Source organism: Oreochromis niloticus, linkage group LG9 (genome assembly GCF_001858045.2).
Source record: "Oreochromis niloticus isolate F11D_XX linkage group LG9, O_niloticus_UMD_NMBU, whole genome shotgun sequence".
Classification (NCBI taxonomy): domain Eukaryota; kingdom Metazoa; phylum Chordata; class Actinopteri; order Cichliformes; family Cichlidae; genus Oreochromis; species Oreochromis niloticus.
This window is the reverse complement of record NC_031974.2, coordinates 14029307-14041915: the sequence shown is the minus strand read 5'-3', so window position 1 is coordinate 14041915 and position 12609 is coordinate 14029307. Positions and strand designations below refer to the sequence as shown.

The 12609-nt window shown below is 44.1% G+C and overlaps 1 protein-coding gene across 1 annotated transcript in view; it reads left to right on the top strand.

Annotated features, from left to right (window-relative positions):
* gli3 (GLI family zinc finger 3) overlaps nt 1-12609 on the top strand; it is a 96843-nt gene that overhangs the window by 79754 nt on the left and 4480 nt on the right. Inside the window, exons 9-14 of the mRNA XM_005449015.4 lie at nt 1422-1535; nt 2462-2602; nt 9404-9553; nt 9678-9842; nt 9932-10222; nt 11886-12279. Coding sequence (XP_005449072.1) covers nt 1422-1535; nt 2462-2602; nt 9404-9553; nt 9678-9842; nt 9932-10222; nt 11886-12279 — 1255 coding nt within the window. The remainder of the gene's footprint in view (nt 1-1421; nt 1536-2461; nt 2603-9403; nt 9554-9677; nt 9843-9931; nt 10223-11885; nt 12280-12609) is intronic.

Genomic DNA, 12609 nt, shown 5'->3' with positions numbered 1-12609 from the left:
TCTAGGGCATATTGAAGCCAGGGCCAAAGTCAGGTCATTCATTGGTTGAATTGGTTCATGTGTTTTTTTTAATTGCAATGATTAGGGTAGCTAATGTGATACACTGAATTGCATTGCTTTTCATTAGCTCGGTTAAAGCTCTTGTCTGGGACTTGGGACTTGCAGGAATCATTAAGGTTCAACCACGGTTGTTTTTTTTTTCAGGCTGATTAAGTAAATGACTGATTGACTTATAAGCATCACATACATTTTTAATAATACCATAAAGAATAAAACAAAAATATATATATGAGGAAATATAAAAATATACAGTACTGTGCAAAAGTCTTAAGCCAGCCCCCCTCATTTTCTTTGTTTTGCTAAGAAAATGGTAAATAGGTGCAGTTATTTAAGTAAATATACGCAAACACACATGGAAATAGAGTGTTTCAGGCAAGAAAACGATTTATACAATTCTAATGAGCTTTTAAAGTTAATATTTGGTATAGCCACTTTTATCCTTCAACACAGCCTGAGCTCACTTTAGCAAGCTTTATTGTCATTTCTTTAAGTAGTCTTCAGGAATAATTCTTCAGGCTTCTGGGAAGTAATTCAAGGCTCTTCTTTGGATGGTGGATGCCTTTTGTTCTGTTCTCTGACGAGATCGGGTGCTGGGGAGGCCAATCCATGACTGATAGTGTTTCACCAGCTGTTTTTCTATTCAGGTATGCGTTACTGCACTTGCAGTGTGCTTGGGATTATTGTCATATTGACAGGCATAATTCCTGTTCCCCAACACCACTGATTGAAATACAGCCCAGACCATGACAGAGCTGCCACTGTGTTTTACAGATGGCTGTAGATACTGAGCCATCTGTTGGATCTCTTCCATACATACTGACAATGATTTGAACAAAAAAATAAATTTGGATTTATAACTCCATAAAACCTGTTTCTACTGATTTTCAGTCTAGTTCTTGTGTAATATGCCAAACCTCAGCCTTTTTCCCCTGTTTTACTTCCTCAAGACTTCAAGACTGACTTCTTGAAAGCCACGATTCCTCATTTCTCATGAGGCTTCATGTGTCTTTGCTAAGTTGTCTGTAATGTGTAGACACAACACTGGCTCATTCTTTTAGTTTGGCACCTAGTGGCTAAACAAAGAAAAAAAAACAAACACTGAAAATGGTCAGGCACAAGGACTGGACTGAAAATCAGTGAAAAAGCAGCCAATGTCCAAAGAAAGACTTTGAGAGACCTTCAGAAAGTCTGGAGACCTACTGCTCGTGACCAGTTTAAAAAAGTCTGGCTGCTTGGAAACAAAATACACAGAAAAGAGCGGTCTCTTAAGATTTTTGTACAGTCGAGACAGTGACACTTTAGGCTCAAAGAAATACAATCTAATAATGTAATCATGTAAATACTCAAATATTTCTTCACAGGCCAAACCAACGAGTGAATCCGCTGTGAGCAGCACAGGAGACCCGATGCACCACAAACGTTCCAAAATGAAACCAGAGGAAGAATTGCCGAGCCCGGGCGCGGTGAGCATACAGGTGGGAGTCGCCTGCACTAACTGCAAACATCAAAATTAGCCTTCATTTACTGACTCGATAGGTATTTTTCACTTATATGAGAACTCCACACATTATGGGGAAAAAGGAAGCAAATTACTGCAAAATCCACCAGCTTGATTTTATTTTTAGACCCCCCCCCCAGAATAACAAGCCCATATAACTGCTGGTCACCTGCCAACATGGCTACAACAATAGGCAAGCCTACCAGCCACAGTTTAGTGTTTATTTACCTGCATCTGGCTGATTTTCCCTTTTTTCCCTCTCTAATCAGTTTCAGTTTCCGAAGCAAAACTATTCATTGATCTTCGGGACACTGGTAGGAAATTGTTTTTGCTTTGGTTTAATCAGAATTTAAATGGCTGGGGTAAAGAAAGAGAAGTGTGATAAGAGTAAGTGTCTGCATCTGGAGCAAAAATCTTACGGGGGTCGATTCTCAGGCAGCAGCAGCAAAAGAAAGAGCCTGAGGTGTGCAGTGGAAGCCCGGGCTCTCCTGTAAAGCCCTCTCCAACTCCCTGCTCTACTCCGGCATCTAGCTGTGACAGTGAAATATGTCTGGGCTAATAGAGCAGCCTAGAGAAGGAAGAGGGGGTTAGATTCCTCAAATACTCACCCCAGTCCTGTCGTATAAAAACCACCAAAACAGAGAGGGGCTTTCAGCGCTACATTTCCGCCCTGTACTCTTTTCTCCCAGGCAGCCAGGTGAGGTCAGCTGTACGGGGGCACTGCGGCTACACCACTAACCAATAACCTTCAAGGCTGTGCCTTTCATGTGAAAAATGGCTTTTGTGACAGGTTTACATGGACGGATGTCAGGAAGAGGAAACGGTTACTTTTGCTTTCTAACTTTTATCTCAGCATGTTGTGCCGGTGATACTGATTGTTGTGCTAAAACTTGTTTTCCTCAGGACAATCCCGACGGTATGACTTTGGTGAAGGAGGAAGGGGACAAGGATGAGAGCAAACAGGAGCCAGAGGTAGTTTATGAGACAAACTGCCACTGGGAAAACTGCTGCCGTGAGTTTGACACGCAGGAGCAGCTAGTACAAGTGAGTAGTTTTTAAAACTCACTAAAAATCACAAGACGTGTTCAACAAAATAACTATAATAACTATAAATGACTTAATATGAAAACAATTTTTCGTTGCCGTCTCACTGTGCTCATACTGTCAGTTTGAGTCACAACAACAGGGTCATGAGTACAGGAAAAAAATCAGCTTAGCATTTTAACCAAACGTGGAAAGCTGTTTGTGTTTTTGGAATGCATCACACTCACAAAGATACCTGATAATTAGTATTTAGTAACAGAAATCAATGCTACAATTTCACTCACAGACTTTTGTAGACTGTCATAGTATTTGACAGGTAATGCCTGTAAGCAGATGTATCAATATGAGTATGTACAATATGTGGACAAAGGACAAGATTTCTATTATTGGAAGCTTTCTGGCTTCTGTCCACAGAGAACCTAAAAGAGAGCTGGCATGTGTGCAAAATGCATTGGATAAGCAGATGGAAACAGAACTCATAAATTAGTTTTTGTTAGACAGTTGCCTTAAAAATACTTCAAAAGTTTTATCTTACAACTTAAAGTAGCTGAGGCGACGTCTTTTTCATGGTAACACAGGATAGCGTTGCATAGGCAGTCACATTTGGAGCCCACCTCTTGTGGCCATTCAAGAAACTGCAGGCCTGGAAGTTGCTGTTTGGATTGTACATAACGCCTGGACACGCAACTAAGCAACTTAGTCACAAAAATGTTTAGTATTTTGTCATATCAACTAAAAAAGTGTTCATATGTCAATGTTGTGGCTCCACTGGAGAAAATTTCATTGTCATTTGAAACTGCCCATCCACCTGCAGCCTTGGACTTGCATAGACTGTTGTTGGTCCGTCAGCCAGTGGCAGAGAAGAGCGATGTTATAACACAAACAAACTGTGAAAAGTGACCATTGCCGCCACTGTCTGTACATTTCATGCCTCATTTTTGGATTTTCATTTTAACCGATCAGCATTCGGCCAACGTGTAGGCCATCCTCCTCCAGCAGCATGCAGCTGGGATTTTGGAGAACTGCACGGGAGTATGTTTGTAGTGGGTGAAAATCCCTCTTTGTATGCTGTCTGTACAGAAATCCATACGCAAAAATTTGCGGTTCCATAAATGACACATAATGTCACTAAACTGTGCTCAGAATATTTGCTTTCAGTGACTTTTACCGCTTTTTTTTCTTGCTGCTGTTAAGCAAATGGCTGCTATTGCACTCAGGTGTCATTCATGGCTTACTATTGGGAGAGAAGTTTCTGCACTTCTCTGACAGGAGCAGCTTGTCTTGCAGGTAACAAACAGCGAGACACAACAGGGTGTTTGCATCTGTAAGACGCAGCAGAGCTACCACCACCACTCTGCTTTTTTTGGTTTCTATGCTGGGAGAGGTTTTTGCTTTCCCTTTTCTCAAGCTCAGTACATCCTAGCACAATCTACAGAAGCCGTGCTATTCTGGACAACGCCTGCTATCAGCCAACAACTTCTGCCTGCGTGTTTGAACACCAGCAGCAGCTGCAGCAGGGTCGGAGCTGCGGGCATCGACTGTTACTGCCGCTGGATAATGCTTTTGGAGATCCGTGGACGGTGGTAATGGGCTCAGAAGCTGAAAAGCACATCACACAGCTGAACGGTGCAAACTGATTTGGAGGGTTAAGCCTTCCAGAGTGAGCTTTGTGTATTACACTGACTTGGCCGAACCCCCCCACCCAGCCCTCCGGTCTGTTATCTGAACTCTCACACAGCCCGGGAGATGGATGGCTCTCATCGTCTTGTGCCCGAGGGTTCGCTGTAAAGCTAAATATTAATGACATCACGGCTGTGTCACCCCCGCCGTGGCTGCTCACACTGGCACCATTAGCTTTGGCCCGTGAACAGCTCGGCCATCAGCTAAGTTGAGGAAGCAGAAGTTCCGAGCGAGCGATGAAATTACAACAATAGAAGGGGACGGTGAAGCGCGCACATCCGCTCACACGTGTGCGCACACATCAGCACACATCTGATAGAAAGATCCTCAGCTCTCCACAGCTGTCTACTTGCCGTCTTGACATTGCAATCCTCAGCCGCGGTGGTAACCCCTATCTATAATTGATATCCTCAGCACGGAATGGGCTGCCTCCCGTGTTTGAAGGGCTCAGCTCAAAGGTTGAGGATCTTGACAACTTCTTGCCCCGTGTTTCAGGGGGCGGGGGGCGAGCGGAGATGGTGGGAGAGGAGGTGAGAATGGCTTATTATTAGAAAACCTTGCCCACATCCACCCACCTTCTTTAGTCACACCAGGTGGCCACTCGAACAAAGCCGTGTCCTCTCATTCCTCCACATATACTATCCCGCCTAACCCCGCCAAGCCGCTCTTATTATCAGATCGCCGTGTCGACACACGCTAACAAAATCCTTATTAGTTTTCCATTTTTCCATCCGCCTCTCCAGCGTTTGACTTTTTGATATTACGTTTTATTTCTCATTTTCTATGCACATGCAGATATGCTGAGAGATGCCAATAAAAGTCTTCGCCTACAGAATCCCTGCCCTCTAATTCAGCAGAGTGGACGGGAAAATGCTCTTATCTCTCCGCACCCCCACCCCCCTCAGTAATAGGATAAGTACAGTATTTGGACCACAGTGGCTCTTCTCACACATTGGGGAGGGGTTTGGGGGTGGAGGGGGGGGGGATTTCCATATAACTAAACAATGGAGCGTCCCTTCCCCCTGTACTTGTCTTCTGAAATGGCTTTGGGGAAAAAAAACATGATGAGAGGGAAAAAAGCCTTTTTCTCCTTGGTTGTAACTCTTTGAACCAACACAAACTTTCTAAAGCGACAGTCATTAAGACATCCGGGCGCTGTGTTAAGAGTCGCCGTCGTACCGTAAACGCCTTTTAAGTTTTAAAACTGGCGGCTTCACTGATTCCAATCCCCCCCCTTCCTTTTTCTTTGTGGTTGGCCTAATTTTAGAATTAAGCCTTTGCACCACCGTCATTGCTCTCCACCTTGTTCAGAAGCACTCCTGCCGTGCTCTTGATGCATATTTTTACACTCTCAAACGTGCTTTCACCATGACACGCCACGGCGTTCCCTTTATCATCTGCGTTTAAGCGCTCTCGGTGCCGCCGATAAGATAAACATCAGATCTGTGCAATTTGGCTCACTTATCTGGCCTACCCAGTCAGCAAAAGCGAGGCGGGCGTCAATTTTCGTTTGCTGTATTTATTTCATTTATTACATTTCAACTCTTTTGTACCTCTCCCATCTCACTCTCCCCTCAGCTACACATTCTTTTGCTTCCCCATTTTTTATTTTTTTTATTTTTTTGAGGGTGGGGGTGACACAAACCTCTCCCTCTCTCATTTTCTCTTTCATTTTCTCTGCCTCCCCTTTTTCCCCCTCAGAGGGAGTACTTTTAAAGATAAGGCCTGGTGGCTCCTTTAATGTCTCTCTTGAAGTAGGTTTTTTTCGCTGGGGTTTGTCGCCGGAGATGTGAACCCCACTCTCCCAAAATTCCCTAATATGGCCTCACTGAAGAATCTTTTATTTTTTCATTGATCTATTACCGATACTTCACCAATGAGAAGTCTAAAATCAAACTCTACGTTTTTTGCCGCTATTTAACACTGAAAAGATTTTAAAAACAGTGGCTTTAAGGTCATTGTATATAATGCAGTTTTACTCGATGAATTTCCAGGTTAATTGTTTTTTTACCCTTCAGCTTTTTTCCCTATTCAAAGCCTGTTTATTTTAGAATTACGTGAAACAAATAGGTGATGCTGGATGTCAGTACTTAAAAAAATTGTGGCTTCTGAATTATTTCTCTCCCAGTATTGCAGGCGTGCACAAATAGCAGGCTTGTTTTGGAAGATATGACAGACTTTAAACTGAGGTGTCTGAAGAAGTTGGTGGTCTGCATGTGTGCGACTTTTTTTTTTTTTTTTTTTAGCTAATAAAGCCTTTTGCATCCTACTGTTATGTTCCAGGTCAGCTTCACAGGTGGCGCTGTGATGTCCTTGTTCTTAGATGGGGAGCTGCCTTTGCTCAGCCGGTGTGCACCCTCGCTGAGGTGACTGCTGCGCGCCTCCCCAGTGTTAAAGGGAGATAAACGCAGGCGCAGTCTGAAGGCAGCCCCCCACCCACCCTGCTGGCGCAGGCCTTTAATTGGTAAAATTGGTAAAATGCAGATTTTTTTTGATCAGGAGAAGGATTAGGCCCCCTTATCTGTCTAGAGTATCATACTCTAAGATGAAAAGAGTGTGCTGAATTACACATGCCAATTCTGGCTCCCTCACTTACTCTCTTCCCTTCCTTCACTCACTCATTCCCACCCCCCTCGCTTCCCATTTACTTCCTCCCTCCTTCCCTCCCTTCTTTGCCTTTTTCGTTCTCGCTCCCCCCCCTCCTCTCTCTTTACACAATGCACTTCACCAACTGACATCACAAAGGAACATATGATTTATTAGGCGGCGCTTGATAAAGCTAAACGGTGTTGCGGGTCCCACAGCTTAGTGAAATTGCCTTGTAAACAGGCCCTCTTTTCATGCACGCTTGCATTCTAATGCGTGGAGGCTATGTCCCAGAGAGGGTTTGATAAGGAGACATGGAGATGGATACTGAAGTGGGCAAAAAAAGAAAGGAAAAAAGAGAGAGGGGGGTGAGCCTGTGTTTTAGTAATGCATATAAGATGTGAGAGTATTTTATGGAAACAAATCATGCTTTTTTAATTTATTTCATTTTATATGTATTAGTTATTTTACATATTTTGTTTACATGAATTGGAGTGTAAAGTAATTGTGTCTTTTAGGGCTATTTATGTTTATTTTAAATATTTGTTTGGGCCAAACAAGGATATAGACCAAAAAACAGTGCCTGCACCTCTGTGTGTGTGTGCGTGCACCTCATACGTCACAGACGGCTTCACTGTCCCCTGTGTCCGTGTCCCTTGCATTCCCTGTTGTGCGACTCCCTCCTAAATCCATCTTGGTGGCGTTTTTACAGTTGTTGGCCGATAAGCTGGCAGGGGGAAGATGAATAACCTGCCGCGCCGCCGCTATCAGCACCTGTTTGTCGATTTAGCCGGCCAACGGGACCTGTCTGCTCAGCATGGAGATTATTGATTCAATAAGAATTGCCATTAGATCTTGCCATTAGGTTTCTCGGCGGCCCTTCTCCCCCGTGCTGCCTGTCCCCCTTTTTGTCAGCCCGGAGGCTCATGCATCACGCCCGTCAACGACCTCCTTCGTTTTGTACAAACAGAGCGTGACTGTGTATCCATCCGTGTGTGCGAGCGCGCACTGCTCCGTGCCAGCCACCGGCATGATCCAGCGCCGCGGCCCCTCTCCTCATCGCTCTCAGCCGGCGGATATTGAACGCTGGTCACAACAGACCGATCGCTTGCCACCGGGGTTCCCTCACGGAGAGGAAGAAAAAGAGAAGACGAGTCAGGTTTTTCCGAAGCTCGGACCAAGGTGGGGGAGAAGATCAATCTTGGGGAAACTTCGCTAACGTCCATGGTCAATCAGGCTCCAATCATTTCCCCTGGAATTAGTCTTGTTTTGTCACTTTAAAATTAAAAACTGTCAAGTGAGAATAATGGAGGTTCCCTGCCGATATATTAGTGTCAATTTTACTCTTTGCTTTTGCGCTCTGCTGTTACTGTTTTCACTCATTTGTTGGTACTCATCCTTTAGTATTGCTGGGAAGGGAAAGGCTTGGGGTCAGAATAAAAGAATGATTATAAGAAGCGCGGTGTCTCTTTGATGTCATGGTCATGCTTGCGCTTGGGGTCATGATCTAGCCAGTGAGCAAGGAACTGAGAAGGTACAAAGATGACATTGTCAGGGCAGCTTCATGCCTGGAGGGTAAATGACCCTGGGTACTTTATCTGCTTTGGTCCTGCATGTTTTATAGCTCGACAATCTTGGATTCCCCAGACATTTAAGAGCGTTCAAAGTCAAGTATGTATTCATCTCCCTTCCTCTGTCCCTCCTCGTTCAGCCTAAAGGTATAAAGAGTCCTCTCTGCTGCTCAGGAATGTAATAATGCTGGTTTCTTTCAGTCAGGATATTGTCTGTCTCTGTGGGTTTAAATTGCTCTCGGATAGACACTTCAGAGGCCACCACACACTGTTGTCTCTGAAAGAGAGCCAGATGTTGACTTCTTCCCCAGAGCGTCTACATCTTCACATCCCCCCTCCTCCCCTTTCCTCTTTCATTCCTCTGTAACTTAGACCACTTATCCCATTTTACAAGACAGTTTGTGAGGAAAAAGAAAAAAAAATATGGAGTAAAAGGGAAGAGAGAAGGGGATGGAGCAAGGGAAAGGTGGTACTTGCAGATATAATGCTTGGCTGGAGTTGTAAAGCCCTCGCATTTCAGACGCCTCGACTGAACTTTGGATTTCTTTCCCTATCCCCTCACCTCGCTCCCACCTCCCCCGTCTTCCTAAGCCTCAGATTGGAAGTTGCCACGGCAGCACAACTGTCAGCACTTGTCATGGAGGGACGCGAGCCCAGTGTGATGCGAAGTGACAGGGTTTTATTTGAAAATCCCGTTCAGATCGGACACCGAGACTCACACGTCTGCCTTTTCTTTGCCTGCTTTTATGCAGATTTCAATAGACTGTGAAAAGGAGAAAGACTATAGAGGAATGAGACTGAAGAAATTAAATGGAGATTCGCCAAACAAAATATTATTTTCCCCCTATGTGGTGCAGAGGAAAAAAAATTGCTCAAGCTGAAAAACAAATACGCTCGACGCAAAGTGACGTTCCACTTCTCACGAGAGCGGTCCTGTTTTAAATTCTCTCATCTTCTTTTGCAGCACATCAACAATGACCACATCCACGGAGAGAAGAAGGAGTTTGTGTGCCGGTGGGAGGAATGCTCTCGAGAGCAGAAGCCCTTCAAGGCACAGTACATGCTGGTGGTCCACATGCGCAGGCATACTGGGGAAAAACCGCACAAGTGCACGGTAAGGGACGCTCAGATAGGCTCAGCTGATGTCACATTATTGCAGATTAAAGCTGATTTTGAGGGGCACGACGTTTGTGGTAAAAGTATGTGATGTGTGAGTGAAACTGTCTTCGTCTCCTCAGTTTGAAGGCTGCACCAAGGCCTACTCTCGTCTGGAAAACCTGAAGACTCACTTACGCTCCCACACCGGAGAGAAACCGTACGTGTGTGAACACGAAGGCTGCAACAAGGCTTTCTCCAATGCATCAGACCGGGCGAAACATCAGAATCGAACACACTCAAATGAGGTGCCAACAGGTTCTTTCACACATTGAACATGCCAAAAAAACAAAGAAAAACAAAGAAACTCAATGTTCGTCTCTCGTCTCTCTCTTAGAAACCGTATGTGTGTAAAATCCCGGGATGCACAAAACGCTACACAGATCCAAGCTCCTTACGAAAGCATGTTAAGACGGTACACGGGCCGGAGGCGCACGTCACCAAGAAACAGCGTGGCGATTACCCACGTCCGCCGCCCCAGCCCCGGGAGCCTGGGGGGAACGGCCAGGGTCGCTCGCCAGGGCAACTTCCCCTGGGCGGGTATACGGACCAAAGGGAGTACAACCACTCTACCTCAAAACAGGACGATTGTCTGCAGGTCAAGTCTGTCAAGACAGAGAAGCCCATGGTAAGACTTAACTTCAGCTTTTGTATCCTTCTTGCCGACTCGCATGTGTTTAGCTTCCTTTTGATTCCTGCACTTTAACTTTCTAACATTCTGACTACTATTTACTTGAACTTAGTGAATGAATGCCTAGTATTTAGGGTTGATATAGCATTTAATAGGGGCCATGCACGTTTAACACCATAATCTTCTAATGAGTACATGTTTCCTTCTATCCAATGCTTCGGCATTTCTCTCCTTGCCTTTCTAAGGACAGTGGGTAATCAGGTGAGATAGGTATCACTTTATATTTTATTTGTAAAAATATTCTCATGTTCTTTGCTCATCATCCTATTTCCCATCAAACGTTTAACATCCTGTCACAACTGCTCCACACGTTGACTTTAAAACATGCCAGTTGGGTTCCCATTCCTGGTTTCTCTCATCCCTTAAATTCATAAAAAATACTGTTCTTCTCATTGCATTGTACGGCACTTTGATATTGACCAAAGGCATTGTGTTGCTATAAGCTGAGAGCATGCCTTTGGGGAGAACTGCAAGGGCACTGAAAGTAAGCTTGATACTGCTCAGGGCTGCACTGTGCAGCCAAACTTAATCACTAGTAAACAGGATCAAAAGCACTAAATACTATTTCAACTTGATGCCAAAAAAAAAAGGATCTCATTATTCCCATGTGCAACGTAATTTGTAACATTCCATTAAATAAAATCAAAAAACAGGAGCTCAAAAAGATATTTGACTATTCTCTATTTGCCTTGTTTTTATCCAGATGTGGTCACATGAGAGGAGTCATTGATTAGACCCCTGTTACAAAAAAGATGCTTGGTGATCCACAGACTATGTGATGGTGGTGATTTCTGTTCCATGTGTACAATACTCGTCTGCCTCTCATGTAGCACCACAGCTGAGCAGACTGTGTTAGGGTCCAGTAGATGTGGTCACAAGTATTCTAATAGATTTCTGAACAGAAAATAAACAATGACTCAGTGATGTTCTGTTTTCAATATACGTCTAACATTTTGCATCTGTACAACTACTGGCTAATATATACAAAAGTCTTAAGTTACCCCTAATTTTTTTAAAATATTTTGCCATGAAAGTGAAAATAGGTGCATGTAAACATACATGGAAATACAGTACATAAGGCAAAAACAGACCACAAATATTCTTCAACACAGCCTGAACTCTCTTGGGTAATTTTCCAGACTTCTTGAAGAGCATTCAAGGCTCGTCTTTGAATGTTGGTTTCCTTTTATCCCATTCACTTACAAGATGCTGCGTTGGCAGTGTGTTTTTCAGTCACTGGCATGCGGTAAAATGAAACAGTTACCAAGCAGATGCTTTCCAGATGTTATTGCATGGTCAAACAAAATCTGATGGTACTTTTCTGTTGTTTTTCCCCCCAAAAGATTAAAAGTAACTTTCACACAATCATTACACACACACGACTACAGTTGTGTTTCATAATGGTTCATTTTCATGAATAATGATCATTGTCCAACATTTTAGAGAGTGTATCCTCATTTGTCATCATTTGTAATGCTTTATATCTTCACTTGTGTAACCTGGAGTCATTGTTTCTAACTATTTAACTAATATATTGATTGTTTTTCTCACCTCTCTTCTCCTATTCTTATTCTTCTCTTTCTTTCCTGGCGTGCATCAGACGTCTCAGCCAAGCCCTGGCGGTCAGTCTACATGCAGCAGTGACCAGTCCCCCATCAGCACCTATCCCAGCAGTGGAGTCCAGCTTGCTGTGAGCGCCGGACGCTCGCCAGGGGAGGGGCTGGAGGAGGACGAAGAGAAAGAGGAAAACGAAGAGGAAGTAGAGGAGGAGTGTGAGGGTGAGCCAGCCCCCATCATGGACTCCACTGTCTCCACAGCTACCGCGGCCATGCTGACCCTCCAGGCGAGGCGAAGTATCGGCCGCCCTCTGCGATGGATGGAGCACATCAAGATGGAGAGGCTGAAGCAGGTGAATGGAGCGCTGCCCAGGCTGGGGCCCCTGTCCCCTACACCGCCCCCCAAAGCTTCTGCAGTACCCAACATGTTGGGGAAGGGTAAGGTTAACTTTTACATTTTTAAATGTCATTTTGTCCATTTTATTTGAAGCTCAAATGGGATTGTGAAGGATTTAAAAAAAAAATCATCTTATAATGGAATGGTTTAGACACATGGTAGTTAAAAAGCACCTGTAAACAGAATTCACACCTCACCATGACCGTGCACACAAATCACAGAGATAAATTATCCTGAATTTCATCTTCTGGCTGAAGGATTCAGGCAAAACAAATGCTTAAAATTTACTGTTCTGCTGGAAAATGGTATCAAGACCATATCAAGCTGTATATCATATCAGAGAGAATAGCATGTAATGTGATGTTTCATGG